At 40.8% G+C, this 16,635-nt stretch overlaps 1 protein-coding gene and 1 pseudogene across 3 annotated transcripts in view; one reads left to right on the top strand and one right to left on the bottom strand.

Moving 5' to 3' along the window:
- Positions 1-16,129, bottom strand: part of VPS26C (VPS26 endosomal protein sorting factor C) — a 59,742-nt gene extending 43,613 nt beyond the window's left edge. Inside the window, exon 1 of one of the 3 annotated variants that reach the window (XM_077119088.1) lies at positions 16,017-16,129. In XM_077119088.1, the coding sequence (XP_076975203.1) occupies positions 16,017-16,073 (57 nt within the window). In that variant the 5' untranslated portion in view covers positions 16,074-16,129. The other 2 variants (XM_077119089.1, XM_077119086.1) reach the window with 2 other exon arrangements.
- LOC143648106 (vesicle-associated membrane protein 3 pseudogene) lies at positions 1,123-1,435 on the top strand (annotated as a pseudogene).
- Positions 16,130-16,635: the final 506 nt, after the last annotated feature.

The raw sequence follows: 16,635 nt of genomic DNA, 5'->3' as shown, positions 1-16,635 counted from the left end.
ATGTATGAGTTTTTTCTTTTTATTTCTTTTTCCGGAGTGATGTAAATGCTCTGAGAAATGATCACAGTGATGAATATACAACTATGTGAGGATATTGTGAGCCACTGATTGCACACAAAGTATGGAATTTTCATACATTAACAATGTTTGTGTTTATTTGGATTAGTTTTATTAATAAAGAATGCAAAAAAAGAGAGTAATTTATCAATACCTATACATCTTTGGCAAAATACATACCGAAGTTAACATTTTATATTATATTGAATATTTACTCAGTCTCATAAGAGAAATATTTTCACTTACTTTGGCCTAAGGATTTAGACACTATAAAATTTTACTCTTATTTATTTATTAGTATTTAAATATATCGTGTATTTTTTGTTGTTTTGTTTTTTGCATGGGCAGGCTCTGGGAATTGAACCCGGGTCTGCAGCATAGCAGGCAAGAATTATGCCACTGAGCCACCAATGCCCACCATATTTTTTAGTATTTAAATGCTTGGTGCTACTCTTTTTTTTTTTTTTTTTAACTGTAAAATACACATACAACGCAAAGAAAGAAAAAAGCAATTAATTTTCAAAGCACACTTCAACAGGTAGTTAGTTACAGAACAGATCCCAGAGTTTGTCATGGGCTACCCATTCCACCATGTCAGATTTTCCTTCTACTGCTCCAAAACACTGGAGGCTAGAAGGTGTATTAATACACAGATTCAGCAGCCATACTCATTTGTTAAATCCCATTTTCTGTTATACCTTCTCCTTTAATCCTTCTTCCAAACTAAAAGGATCTTTGGGCAATGCCCATTCTGACTTTTTCATGTTGAGAAGGGGTGTCCACACTGAAGGATGGAGGATGTAATTAATTGGGAATCTTGGGGGAGGATATAATTAATTGGTAATCTTGGAGAGGCTGGTCCCTCTAAGTTTCAGAATTTATCTGACCTAGAAACCCTCTGAGAATAATATGTTCTAAGAAGGCAAAACTAGTGTATGAAACCTTTATAGAGTCTCAGTTTGAGCCCTAGGTGTTCTTAAGAGTCAACAGGGGCCCATCTCCTGGCCATTTGTCCCAGCTGCACCACTCCCACCACCCTTGCCCGCCGCCACCGCTGCCGCCAAAATGTCTGCCGGTGGGTCTGTAGGTTCAGCTCCACCTCTGGCAGTAATCGAAGACTTGAGCAGACACAAAATCAAGTGGATGAGGTGGTGGACATCATCAGAGTCAATGTGGATAAAGTGTTCGAGAGAGATCAGAAGCTGTCAGAGTTAGATGACTGAGCAGACACGCTCAGGCAGGAACTTCCCAATTTGAAACAAATGCTGCCAAGTTGAAGAGAAAATATTGGTGGAAGAATTGTAAGACGTGGGCAACTGGAATTACTGTCACTGTTGTTATCATCATCGTCATCATCATGTGGAGTTTTTCTTCATGAATAACCAGAGAAAACTCAAGCCTTCTGTTCAAGAAACCCCTTCAAGACTTTTGACTCATATCCTGCTATATTATCAAGCCTATCTACTGTTATATCTAAAATAATTTCTTTTTGTTAGTTAATGTCAAGTTTGATTTCTAGGAAATGTGCCTTTGTCTTTTTAATATGCAATCAAACTAGAAGTATAGTCAGCTCAGCTCACATTTTGCACAGTGCTGTTACAAATTTACAGATGGGCTGATGAAGACTTCTTGAGTTCCAGAGTGTTGTAATCTAGAAGTAATATTGTTACTGACTAATTGCTATTGATTCCAGTTGAGGGAGTTTGTTCCAAGTTAGCTGCTTCTTCATACGCATTACCTGCAAAACCATATTTTAAATCTTTGGGTAATTATATTTTCAACTTGTGCCTTCCAGAAAGAACATCACTGCTTAGCACAGATCTATAACAGTAACAGACTGTGCCTTATTTTGATATTTTTCTGATTCCCTATAAGAGAACCTGCTACTGTTTGTAAGCACTACTGACTCACTGTGTGTAAAATAAGAGGCTGGTAGAGACATTTTGCACTTACTTTAGATATGAAGATGTTTACTTTGTTATTGTTATTTATCACTTTCTAAAAATATTACTTTAATCGGATATAATAACCCCTTTAAAAATACTATTTTTATGGAACTATGGCTATGACCAAAGTTTTTATTTTGCCAAAAAATTAAATCCCAGCAAAATGTACTGTAAGTTTGTCACAGACAGACAAATTCAGAAAAGTGCGAAATGGAACTCAAGGCACCCTTCAGAATTAAAATTGTAATACTGCCTGTGAACTTTCTACATGCTGGCAGGCCTTTGGTGCCTTTGAAATGCTGTAGGAGGTACAGCTGTCTTTCCAATGCAATGTTCTATCCAGGTGTGAGGGAAGGTTTGAGTTAGATTCTGACCATCTTATACCTAGAGATAAAGAGTTTTACTCAGCCATGTGCAGATTATCGGCTGTAGACTCCAATGTTTCCAATAGGTATGTGAGAAACAATCTGTAGCCTTCAGGCAAAACCACTTGTGAATTTGATCATAATCTGGCGCCATCCTCAGAGACTACAGCATTTTGGAGTGTGTTTCTTATTTTTACTCCATAGTCCACTTCCCAAATTAGTCTTCTAAATTACGCTTTCAATTAGACATTGGTCAGGACTGGGTGACTCTTTTCCCAGAAGATAGCTAATCAAAGACACTTTTTTTCTTCAGTGTCACAAACTGTACATACAGGATACTGCTTTGGAAATAGCTGTTGTTGTCTGCGAGACTTGTGTACTGTGAGACTTTCAATATCAGGGTGTGTGACTTAGAGACCCGAGTCCAGGTACAAGTGAAAACAGGCAAGTGGGCACTAAGTGAGGAACAAAAAAGCCTTCTCACATCTGGCCCATTGTTGGAAGAATGTTCTAAGATTTCTGTTCACATGCTATCACAACTTACAAAGGAGGAACAGCTGAGGTGCACCTGGACTCTGGTTCTGTTTCTTTACATCAGTTCCCCTAATGTCACTGAAATGATTGTTGGAGGCATACCTTGCAGTATGCCCAATTGTACGAAAACAGACATCAGCGCTGGGGCATTAGCCCACCTTCCACCCAGAGTGTCTGGTTGGATGTGACACTAAGACCTCAGTGCTGTCTCCTTGGCCTCAGTGCTCAGTCCCGTGTAACCCACTGGCTCCCTCACTAACCCAGGAAGACCTCACTTTTATCTGTACATTTTGCTGGGAACTTGCCTGCTAGAATGGACTGAATAAAGTATCTCTAAAGAGAAAGGAAAAAAAAAGAGTCAACAGGGTGATGTTGGTTGGGGTTTAGCAAATCATGGGAATTAGCACTAGCTAACTGAAGCTTGTATAACAGTATCCTCCAGAATAGCCTCTATTTGATCTCTTTTTAGCCACCAATGCCTTATTTTATTATACATCTTTTCCCCCTTTTGGTCCAGAAGGTGTTGACGATACATGGTGCCAGGGCCAGACTCACCCCCAGGAGTCGTGCCCAACACTATCAGGAAGAGCTTCACTCCTGGATGTCATGTCCCACATATAGAGGAGGGTAATGATTTTCCTTGCAGAGTTGGGCTTAGAGAGAGATAGAAACCACATCTGAGCAACAAAAGAGGTTTCCTGGAAGCAACTGTGAGGCCTCGTTATAGGCAGTCTTAGCTTCTCCACTACAAAAATAAGTTTCATAAGGGTAAGCCTCAAAATCAAGGGACTGGCCTATTTTCTTGGGAGTCCCCAATGGTTGAGAGAGTACCTGGGGTTTCCCAGATTGGAAAATTGGTGTTACTCTTTTATGCAATACCCTAACATTGAAAGATTTTATCTAAGTTTTTGTATCCAGTCCTGTTGCACAGTCTGTATCCCTTCAGCTCCAATTACCCAATATCTTACCCTATTTCTATCTCCTGATGGTCTCTGTTACCAACGAGACCAAAAACTCAGAAATGGACAGCACAATCCTACCTAACTGTAATGTAATTATGTTAAAACACTGAATGAAGCTGCATGTGAGAATGATAGAGGGAGGAGGGCTGGGGACATAAATGAAATCAGAAAGAAAGATAGATGTTAAAGATCGAGATGGTATAATCTAGGAATGCCTAGAGTGTATAATAATAGTGAAATGTACAATGTACAAATTTTAAAAATGTTTTGGCATGAGGAAGAACAAAGGAATGTCATTATTGCAGGGTGCTGAAAATAGGTGATGATTAATACTTTAAAATGTCACCTTATGTATGAGACTAAAGCAAAAAATGTTTATTTGTTACAAAATTTAGATTTTGACTAGAGCATTTCCTAATATAACTCATGTAGATAGTTTTATTGAATGTCGTAAGTACTTGGAATCTCAGGTAGCACATGAGATTTTGTTGGTCTATCCAGAGTGATCCCCCGATGAATCCCAGAATGATTTGATCAGTGACTGGAAAAGTATTTGCAAGCCCCCTTCGGGGAATGGTGAGAGTGGGGAGAAATTTAACTTCCCCAAGTTGAATTCCTGATATTCTCACAAGCAGTGTGGACAACCAAAGCTATAGGCTGAGCCCCCAGTCTTGGGGTTTGTTCACATGAAACTTAACCTCACAAAGGATAGGTCAAGTATACTTAAAATTTAGGCCTAAGAGTCACCCCAAGAGAGCCTCTTTTGTTGCTCAGATGTGGCCTCTCTCTCCAGCCAATATGACGAGCAGTCTCACCACCCTCCCCCTCTCTGCGTGGGACATGACTCCCAGGGGTGTGGACCTTCCTGGCAATGTGGGACAAAGATCCTGGAATGAGCTAAGACTCAGCATCAAAGGACTGAGAAAAACCCTAGAATGAGCTGAGAATTAACATCAAGGGATTGAGAGAACCTTCTCTACCAAAAGGGGGAAGAGTAAAATGAGACAAAGTGTCAATGGCTGAGAGATTCCAAACAGAGTCGAGAGGTTATTCTGGAGGTTATTCTTACGCATTAAGTAGATATCACCTTGTTGTTCAAGATGTAGTGGAGAGGCTGGAGGGAACTGCCTGAAAATGTAGAGCTGTGCTCCAGTAGCCATGTTTCTTGATGATGATTGAACAATGATATAGCTTTCACAATGAGACTCTGTGAATGTGAAAACCTTGTGTCTGATGCTCCTTTTATCTATTATATCAACAGAAGAGTAGAACATATGGAATAAAAATAAATAACAGGGGGAACAAATGTTAAAATAAATTTAGTTTGAAATGCTAGTGGTAAATGAAAGTGAGGGGTAAGGGGTATGGTATGTATAATCTTGTTTTTCTCTGTTATTGTTTTATTTCTTTTTCTGTTGTCTTTTTATTTCTTTTTCTAAATCGATGCAAATGTTCTAAGAAATGATGAATATGCAACTGTGATGATATTAACAATTACTGATTATATATGTAGAATGGATGATATCTTAATGTTTTGTTTGCTGTTAATTTTTTTTTAATTAAAAAAAATTTTTATCTAAAAAAGAAGACTGATGGCCTGTAGGTCCTCCCAGCAGCCTTCTATGAAAATATCATTGCTTAGCTTTTGGTAAATATTAGACAACAGAGTTGATAGGTCATGCTCTCTGGCAAAAATTGGAAGTTCAGATATTCCATGGTGAAGAAAAACCCCATGTTCAAACAAAATTAAGAACCCTACTAAGAAGAGTGCCAATGACCTATACATAGAGATGCGCCCAGTGTACATACAGTAGGCCCAAACTTCTGGTAGCAAAAGCTTTCGAGAGGATGATTGGAAGCTGGACACCCCACAAAACTCCATTTAGACAATGTACCTTCCTGATGAAGGTTCCAAGAAGGCTTAGGTGTAAAGTGAACTCTTAATTGAGTGACTTAACCAACTAAACAGAATACTGACTTATATTAACTATTGGGAATATATATCAAAGATGACAATTTGGGCTATAGAATATTTCTCTTAAGTAATCCTTTCTGGTAATACAGAGGAAGGGCCAATTTTCAGTTGATGTCACTGCTGGAGGGTGACAGTAAAACCATAAGCATAAATGAGAATACTATTACCGGAGGAGGAGTGAGGATTAATGGAACTCAATATCATGAAAAAGCAAGTAATCCAACATTGTCCACCCCCAGTGACTTGCCTAGTAGATCAGAGGACAGCTGGTGTAACCCTCATAGAGGTATTCAGAGGCAAGTCCTACTAGAGCACCTCTGACCCTGGTCAGGATAGCTCAGTCAACTCCATTATGGATACACAGAGCTACAAACAACCTCTTCTCAGAACAAGTTCAAACACAAAGAGCCCACCAGCTCACACTGGCCCAAGAACCCCAGGAAAGCACTTGTCAAGGAAGAAACCAGCAGGGGTACCAAGGTTGGTCAGTAAACTGGTGGGTCTACAACCCGTGTGGAGCAGGAGACTACCATTCATGGTTTAAATTCTCCAATAAACAAATCAAAATATTTCAAGCCTCAGTGTATGCACCATAGTCTTATAATATATCTGAAAGTTAACAGAGTCTTGGCATAGGACAAAATAAAGTAGATTGGTATGAAAAAAGTCAATTTTTTTTGCTCTGGTTTGTAATTACGTCATATAAACAGCACTTTCAAATTGCAGGCCATTGGGCCCTTGACCTGGGCAGATGCCTCTGCAGCCACTTCGTGATTTGAAGAAGGGTAGTGGGGAGATGGATATTCTCACTTCAAATAGAGCAGCTCTGCTTTAACTATTTAGAAAATAAACTATTTTAATATTAATTTTTGCAAGTGACTTCTAAACACTTCCAACACCAACTAAAATACAAATCTGACTCTACCCGCCTAAGAACTTGGGCTCTCTGAAAGGAAAGTGAGGGAGGGTTGATGGCTGGTAGGGTACACTAGCAAGGCTCTGCTGATTCAGAGTGGGGCATCTGTGGAGCAGTACTCAACGAGGGGCACCAATGGGGGGAGAAGGAGGTACGTCTCCCCAAGACCTGCCTGTGCTGTCCTTTCCCACACTTGGATCCAGGAGGACCGAGGCTGCAGGAATCAGGTATGGGGTGTAGAATGTGGGTTCCATTTGGGGCAAGGGAGAAGGCACTGCTGGCTACCAAAGGCAGAATCCAGGACAAAGCAGGGCCATGGGGTTGAGACTGAGGACTCAGCATCAGGAAGAAAGCAGAGGGCAGTCTCGGCCTGGGTGAAAGCCACAGCAGCTTGCAGGGTGTAGAAATAAACATACCCTAAAGTGGTCAACCAGGCTTTACTAACCCTGAGATTAGCTCAAAATTTGCTGCAACAAACACCAAATGGAGAGGTACATGGGCAATTTTATGGCATCCTGACTTTCAAAAGGCTCTGATAAATTAGAATCTCTCTTGCGTTTTCTAAAAGGCTTAGGTGATGGTTTAGGAGACAAGCCTTTTCAGAAATATTAGTTATTAGTGAGCAAAGAGACCCACTAAAGTTTAGATGCTTATGTTTCCTAAAAGTTCATGCCTCCCACAAAATTACCCTGATACCTACCACTCCTGGCTCTAAGATCTCCATTTTATACCTGGTATACCTGCTTCAGCATTTGTGGTAACTGATCACTCATGCATTAAGAATTCAGTAGTACAAAGTAGACTTAGGCTTTTTTCCCCTACACCATCCTAGCGTCAGTTTCTTCATGACAGTAATCTGCAATGTGTAGGGTTTCTCCTCTTTATTTATTTTTTTAACAAGAAATCATTTCCAAGCCAAATAAGACAAAATGCAAATACAGAGGTCTTGGTGGTAAGAATAATCAGCCCACAGTGCATAGATTATTTATCGTTGTTTCCTGGTACTCTCAGTAATAAATCTATTTATGTTTTTCACAACCATAATATTTAACAGTGCCATGTTCCTGGGTACATAGGCCAGGACTTAAGAATGTAATACACGCTGAATTTATAAACAAATGAATTATTTCCATTATAAAAAGATTAATTGCAGAGTTCTTTTAACCAATAAGCCACTCCAATGCACTGAAGACATGATTTAATTAACAATTCATCTGGACGAAACACTTCATCAAGAGCCCATCTACTGCACCAAGCAATAATAAAGCAATACGAATACCACATTAAAGGCATTTCCAGTATGGAAAACGCTGCAATATCTAGCTGCTCTCCTTGGTCACTGGTCTTCCCTCTTCCCAGGCTCCAGGGGAGAGGCATGAAACAATGTGTAAAGCATCTGGCAAGCACTGATTATACTATTTGTAGTACCTGTTAGCAAAGATCAGTACTGGGTGTGAACAGATATCCTGAGGCAGTGGAAAGTGTTACAATGCCACCACCTACCACCCGAGCACTTACCATGCATCAGAACATGTAAAAAATGTCTCAATATATTTCTCTTATGTTACCCTCACAATAAATCCTTTGAGTAGGTATCCTCTCTATGCTAGTTTGAAAGGATTTATGTATCCTAGAAAAGCCATGTTTTAATCCTAATCAATTTTGTGGGAGCAACCGTTTCTTCTAATTCCAATTCAGTACTGTAGGTTGGAATCTTGATTACGTTATCTCCATGGAGATGTGACTCAATCAATCGTGAGTATTAAACCTGAATAGATGGAGACGTGTCTCCACCCATTCTACATGGGTCTTGATTAGTCTACCGGAATCCTAGTATTTTGGAGAAAACTACATAACACTGCAGAACCACGAAGCAGAGAGTCCACCAGCCAGTGACTTTTGGAGATGAAGAAGGAAAACGCCTCCTGGGAGCTTCATGAACAAGAGCCCTGGAGAGAAAGCCAGCAGATGCCACAATGTTCGCCATGTGCCCTTCCAGCTGAGAGAGAAACTCTGAACGTCATTGGCCTTCTTGAACCAAGGTATCTTTCCCTGAATGCCTTAGATTGGACATTTCTATAGATTTGTTTTAATCGGGACATTTCCTCGGCCTTAGAACTGTAAACTAACAGCTTACTGAATTCTCCTTTTTAAAAGCCATTCCATTTCTGGTATATTGCATACCGGCAGCTAGTAAAACAGAATACTCTGCATCCTAGAGATGTGAATTAAGACCCACAGAAGGTACACAGCATCCCATACTTGGGAATAAAATGACTCAAGTTCAGCTGGTGGGTAAAGAATGTTTGTAGCATAAAAATTAATATATATATCCAAGTCAAACAGCTGCTCTACCAGTGCTCTTGGAGTGCCACTGAATTCTCTGAGTCTCTGTCTTCCTGGTCAGAAATGGGGGCAATGCCAACTCTTCTCAGTACTTTATGAGGACTAAGGCACTCTCTGGGCTGGGAAGGGAATGGAGTTAGGGAATTTAGATCATATTCCTGAGTTGCTTCATACCTACTGGGTCTTTGGAAGCAGAAGTTTCTAGACTCAACGGGTAGGACTCTTGGGGAAAAGGTGCCATGGTAACAAGCTCTGAGAGGTACTCTGGGACAAAGACACTGAAGAATTGAAGTCTAGACAATTCCATGGCAGGCTATTTTCTATTCCTGAATGTTCTAGTTTGCTAGCTGCTGGAATGCAATATACCAGAAACAGAATGGCTTTTAACAAGGGGAATTTAATAAGTTGCTAGTTTACAGTTCTAAGGCCAAGAGGATGTCCCAATTAAAACAACTGTATAGAAATGTCCAATTTAAGGCATCCAGGGAAAGATACCTTGGTTCAAGAAGGCCAATGAAGTTCAGGGTCTCTCTCTCTCAAGCGAGAAGGCACATGGTGAACACAGTCAGGGCTTCTGTCTCAGCTAGAAGGGCACATGGTGAATACGGTGTCATCTGCTAGCTTTCTCTCCTGGCTTCCAGTTTCATGAAGCTTCCCGGGAGGCATTTTCCTTCTTCATCTCCAAAGGTCACTGGCTGGTGAACTCTCTGCTTCGGGGTGGTGCTACAGTATTCTCTGCTCTCTCTGAGTCTCTCATTCTCCAAAATATTTCCTCTTTTATAAGACTCCAATAAATCATTCAAGACCCACCCAAATGGGTGGAGACATGCTGTCCCTTAATCCCGTTTAACAACCACTCTTGACTAAATCCCATCATTCAGGGAGATAATTTCATTACAGTTTCAAACATACAGTATTGAATAGAGATTATTCTACCTTTATGAAATGGGATTTATATTAAAACATGGCTTTTCTTAGGGGGCATACTTCCTTTCAAACCAGCACACTGAATTAGAGAGAAAATAATTATATTTATAGTAATTCTGAACTGCCCATAACCAGACTTATTTGAACCATTCTCCTAAGAATGGATGTCCTAAAGCAAATACTAGTAATGGAATATGCATGCATAGCTTTGGGGCTATGTCAAAATAGAAATAAACCTTACCAACATCTGTCTAGAATTCATTCCTAGAACATTATTTATAATTAAAAGCAAAACCCCAAATATGCCTGTAGGACTACAGTCGTCCCCTTCTGATCAATGCACTTATTAAACTATTAGTCTTGTGAATTTTGTTTAAATGTGTTAAGGTTTCATCTATCATTTGTTAAGGTTTTGAGGACCCACTAAGTGGCAGAGACTGAAGGGCCTAAAAATACAAATATAAACAAATTAAAAACATTTTAGTTAGGCAGATTAATAGAATAAAAACATTACAACAGCTGGTAAGCCACATAAAGCTATACATTTACAAAATGTGTCTATAAGTGATTACAGGAAATTAAGGTTATATAAAACTTTCCTATGTTATTGTTTTTTCCTGCCACTTGATCGGGTAACATTTCTCAGCTCCAGCATAACCTCATTGTCTTATTAAAGTTACTCTTCTTGTAAGGAAATTTAAACATTATAATTAGGAATTATTGTAAACCTATAAATGAGTGAAAGTGGTGTGGCTATAACAAATTAAAACACTTCTAAATAACTCGTGTCAAGAAAAAAAATCATGGAAATCAGAAGATATTTAAGTTGTACAATAATGAAAGTACTACAGATTAAATCTTGTGGGATATAGTTTGGGGACATGGCAGTGGAATACTATTTTTTGATCTTCCCAAGTCCCCACTGAGGATGAGATTACTAAACTACGATGCCTCGAAAGCATCCTTTTGAGTATCAACGCAGAGTGATTCCACTTTTTCTAAGCTCTCCCCCCAATCCCACCCCCCCTCTCTCAATCTCATGCTCTCTATGTGGTCCCTGACTCCTGCGCAGGAAATGGGTGTTGATACAAACATATTTGCTTTATAATAATTCACCAGTCTATTCTGAACCAAAAACTGATGGGATGCAACTAAAGTACAACTTGGTAGGAAATGTCTGCATTTTTAAAAGAAGGCTAAAATTTAATAAGCTAAACAGCCAACTTTGAAGTTAAAGAGAAAGAGGAAAGAGAGAAGAAACCAAAAGAAAATAAAAGAAACATTCTGGAAAAATGATATAGGCAAGTTGCCAAAAAAATAAAATACTGTCAGATGAGGGTAAGCAACCATAAAAGTAGGGGAAAAAGAGCAAAAGAAATTCCTTATTGGACTCAGAATGCTTCACACATGTCTCTTGCTTACCTTAGCTATTCTTTCTGGCCGAAACAATGCGGACAGGGAGGAGGCCCTGGCCCAACACTTAGCTTCAGAAGGACGTTCAACAGTCACCAGCTTCACGAAACTCCAGAAATGCCCCCACTTCTCCCCCGCCCCCGAAATGCCTCTATCCTGTTCTGTGCTCGCTCTGTACACTACAGACTCCTATCCAAGCCCTTTATTGTCTTTTGTTTTACTTACAACTCTTTCTCACTACTGATCTGGAAGCCTCATGAGATCCATAGATATTGACTGAATAAACTTAATTTGATTAAATAACAATCTAAAAGAAGAATGAATTGATAAAGACGCAGTGCTACGGAAAGGATCCACGGTGCACGGGCAAGCAGAAAGAACGTGTGCACGTGTAGCACCTCGTATTCATAGAAAACATCCGGAATGGTGCACAGATCACCAGTGTATATCCCAGGGATAGACAACGGGTAGGAAAGGGAAGAAAGATTTTAGCTTTTCATTTTACATCCTTGTAAGACGTTAAGTTTTTAACATGGCATACATTACTTTTATATTAAGAAAAAGATTCAACTGAGATTTGAAACAAAACGAAAACTTGTTTTTGTCAAATGAGCATTTTTCCCAAGGAAAAAACCCAAATGTCAATTTTAAACCTCAGTATGAGTTAGGTGTTCTGCTGTCCACAGCAATCAAGGCCACTTTTAAATGCTTCTACAACTAAGACCCCAAAATGCACAGTAACTGTATCAGCAAATGTTCAGAGCCAAAGTCATATGATTTTTTAATTGAAATATTACGGTGCTATTTAAAGCACTGTTAGGAGAAGAATAACAACTGTTTCTATATGAAAACTCCCTTTTGCATAAAAATGGCCATGCAAGGCAGGCCACGGTGGCTCAGCAGGTAGAGTTCTCCACTGCCATGCCGGAGACCTGGGTTCAATTCCCAGTGCCTACCCACGTAAAAAGAAGAAGAAAAACGGCCATGATTGAGAGGCAGTATAATAGAGCGTTAGATGGACAAACTTTGAAATCCAACCAACCGAAGTTGGAATCCAGACTTTAAGCCTTAGCTTTCTCATGAGTAAAATGGAAGGATGCTGCTTGGTTGTCAAAATTCCACATCAAGTGTAACAAATGAGGTATCAGTGGCTGAGAGAGTTCAAATAAAGTCTAGAGGCTACTCTGGAGGTCACTCTTATGCAAACTTCAGTCAGACATTGTTACCTATCATAACTTACCAAATCCCAATGAAAACCATTCCTACCAATCCTGAAGAACACCTAGGGCAATATATAAGATGCTACAAAGGTTCCATGCACTAGGGTAACTTTTCAGAAACCTACAACCTCCAGATGGGTCTGGACCAGGTAAGTCCTGAAACGCAGAGTGGCTAGCCTCTCCAGAATATCAACTAGTTTCATCTTCCTACCCCTTATTATTGGCAGCCCCTTCCAACATAAAAAAGTTAGAATGGGCATAGCCCAAATACCCCTAAAGCATGAGATAGAAAGATCAAAGGTGATGGTAGAGTTATACAGAGAAGGGTTTAACAAATGAGTATTACTGCTGAATCATTATATTGTTATTTCTCTCAGGCTCCAGTATCAGAGCAGCTAGAAGTGAAAACCTAAACTTGTGGAATTGTAACCCATGCAAAACCCTGAAATCTGTTCTACAACTAAATGTTACACTGTGCATTGAAATGTATTGCTTTTTTGTATATGTTATTTTTCATAAAAAAAAGAAAAAAGTGATGATAAAAATATATATATATATATATATTTTCCTTCTAGCCTCTAATGTTCTGGAGCAGCTAGAAGGAAAAATGTGAGATGATGGCATGGCAGCCCATGACAAACTCTGGAGTCTGTCATGGAACTATGTGTTGAAGAATGCTTTGAAGACGACCGCTTTTGTCTTTCTTTGCTTTGTATATGCGTTATATTATACAATAAAAAAGTTAAAAAAAAAAAAAAAAAGCAAAACACACCACACCAAGGTTTCCCAAGTACTTCTGGATTGCTTCGTGTGGTTACATGGACAGGCACGTTTTACTTCAATGATAACCATTTATTAGCTCAAGTCTGGGATTTTACTGCTTAGGATTAAGCTCAAGGAGTGGGCACCACCATTGAGATGAGAATTACAGACACTGTGCTCTGCTATGTCCTCAGATGAGTCAAATCTTTGGAAGCTGAATCTTCACCAAAACTGCTGAGATGCACAGAGAAAACGGAAAATGGGTAACTCATTATGTCATTTGCTCCCATCTGCAGTAGGGGATGGGGTATAGGGTGGGAAAGAGAGGTCACCCCTCCCAAAACTGTGTGGCAAACATCACCTAAAAATAGTGACTGTCCACAGGTACCAAAAACCTCATTGAGCCTCTAGTCAGCAAGGGTTCTGTCTGCCTAAGCTTAGGAAGCAGTGTGACACTGCTGGCCTACTAGGCCCGTATGAATCACAGATCACGGAATCTAACATGCGTATCACAGGCACATATGTTTAAGCATACATTTCTGTACACCCCTATACAAAACTATAAAGTATATGGAAGAAATGGGAACATTCATACACTGGCAATGCTTTGAAACACAGTTTGGCAGTTTTCAAAAAGTTAAACATAGTTATCACCAGACCCAGCAATTCCCCTCCTAGGGGGAATTCCCAAGAGAAGTGAAAGGATATGTTCACGCAAAAACTTGTTCATTTACCAATGTGCATAGCAGCATTTTTCTTAACAGCCAGAATGGAAACAACTCAAATGTCCATCAATTGGTGAAAGGATAAGCAAACTGTGGTATACGCATAGAGCAGAATGGTATTCAACCATAAAAAGGAATGAGGAACTTAAATATGGTATAACATGGATGAACCTTAGAAACATCAAGCTACATGAAAGAAGCCAGACACCAAGGGCCACATATTGTACAATTCTATTTATATGAAACATTCAAACTAAATTAGTGGTTATCAGAAGACTGGGAGTGGGGTGTGGGGTAATGAGACTGTGGAATGACTGCTAATGGTATGGGTTTTCCTTTTGAATATGTTCTAAAACAGTGGTGCTAGTGGTAAAACTTGTGAATACCCTATAAGCCACTAAGATGTACACTTAAAAGTGTTAATTTTATGGAACGTGAATTACATCTCAATTGAGCTGTTACTTAAAAAAAAATACAAAGTAGACCTATATAGCACTCACCTTGACTCACCTATTGTTAACACTTTGCTACATTTGCTTGCTTGCTTTCTCTAACTAACACACACACACACACACACACACACACACACGCACGCACACAGGTTTTTTGCTGGATCAACTCAGGTTTAGCTACAGATATTTTAATCTTTTACTCCTAAATGCTACACTATGTACAGCATTCTTCCACATAACCAAAACACAAATATGACACTCATGAAATTCATCACCAGGATAAAATTACTATCTCATAGCCCATATTCAAATTCATTTTATGAAAGATTATGCATTGCATTGTCATGTTCCTTTCTCCTAATCTAGAAAAATTCCCCTATTTTTTTTCCATGACACTGAACTTTTCAGGCCAACTGTTTCACAGCATATCCCTCAATTTGGATATTCCTGATTGTTTCTTTACGAATTTGATTCACGTGAAACATTTTTGGAAGGAATCCTACACGGGTGAATTGTGTTCTCCTCTGCATCAGGCCAGAGGGCTTATAACCTCAGTTTGTCTCAACAGTGGTGAGGTAAGGTGGTGTTAATTGATTCTTCCACGATAAACGTACCTTTCTCCCTTTGTAATAAATAATCTATGGGACCCATTCAAGATCTTGGCTGGTATTTTATTCTCTACATAAAGGACCAAACGCTGCTATCAATTTGATTTCACAGCATTAAATCTAGCTGTGATTTCAACCCTGGCTGCGCATTAGAATCACGGGCAAGACCGGGGGGTGGGGCCCCGGCAATCACTTAAAAAAATTCCCCAGGTGACTGACTCTGAGATAGGTAGGGTATAGCAACATGGAACATATCCGCATTTTGCAAATAAGGAAATTGAGGCCCAAGGAGGCTGAGGGATGTGACCAATGGCACAAAACTTGTTAGTGGCATGGTTGAGGTTTCATTTATTTTTTAGACTTGCATTTTAATAGGCCGTTCTTTCTGTATGTCATTCAATGAATAAAGGTATCAGAGCGCCCGCGAGATGAAGCGTTACCTTTCTTTTAAGGTAAACTTGCTTTTCGTTAATTAGACCTTGGCACTTTAGAAAACAGGAGTCTGTCATCGAGCTCCTCTGGCCACCTGGGCTCACTGTGACAGCTCATACCTGGGTGGCACAAAGCCGAGCAGGAGGGTCGAGGGGCCTGACCGGGAGAGTTGCGATCCTAGAGCCCGCTTCCCAAGCCCCCGCACGCCCAGCAGATCCGTGACGACTCAGCCGCGGGCCGCGCGCAAGGATACACCTGGCCGTCCCGCACCTCGTGGGGCTGTACCTGAGGCGCGCCCCAACCAGCGCAGCGACACTCAGAGTGCGCAAGGGATTAAAGACGACGGACCCTAGAGGCCCGCACACCCCCCACTTACCCCCGCGTGATAAACTTTGTTCGCTCTTTTAATCTTGATATCCAGGGAGGTCCCCATCTCGGATTTTTCTCAGCAAACGGCACTTCCTGCCCGCAAGCCGCCACGCCCCTCAGGCCCCGCCCCTTTCCCTCTCCGCCGACAGTTGCTCCACGTGACCTCGCGCACTACGTCGGATCGACTCTCTAGCCCCTACAGGGCCGTGCAACGCTTGCCTTCCCCTTTCCGGAGCAGGGGCGGGCCTTGGCGCGGAGAGACAGGCTGTCACTCTGACCCGCCCCTCGCCGGGCGTGAGGGGCGGGGAAAGACTGGCCCCACCCACCCTGGTCGGGCACTGTCTCACGCCGGAAATACTCAAATTCTCCCCTGTTAAACAGGGAGGGGGAATTTCTCGGCAATCCCGGCGAGCCCCGCGGTTGGGGGGCGGGTGGCAAACGGCGCCGAGGCTCCCGTCAGGCTGTGCGGTTCGAGGAGGAACTGCGCTATGGAGTTGACCTTACGGCGATTACTAAACTGGTCTTTGCGTCTCAATGTGAGGAGGCGTGCCCGGAGCGCTCCTCCGAATGCGCTCCCTCTCCAAGTTTCCCTTCTCTCTTCGTCTCTGGTCTCCCTCGCTTTTTTC

Source organism: Tamandua tetradactyla, chromosome 10, assembly GCF_023851605.1.
Source record: "Tamandua tetradactyla isolate mTamTet1 chromosome 10, mTamTet1.pri, whole genome shotgun sequence".
In the NCBI taxonomy this organism is placed as follows: Eukaryota; Metazoa; Chordata; class Mammalia; order Pilosa; family Myrmecophagidae; genus Tamandua; species Tamandua tetradactyla.
This window is presented reverse-complemented; position numbering and strand designations above follow the sequence as displayed.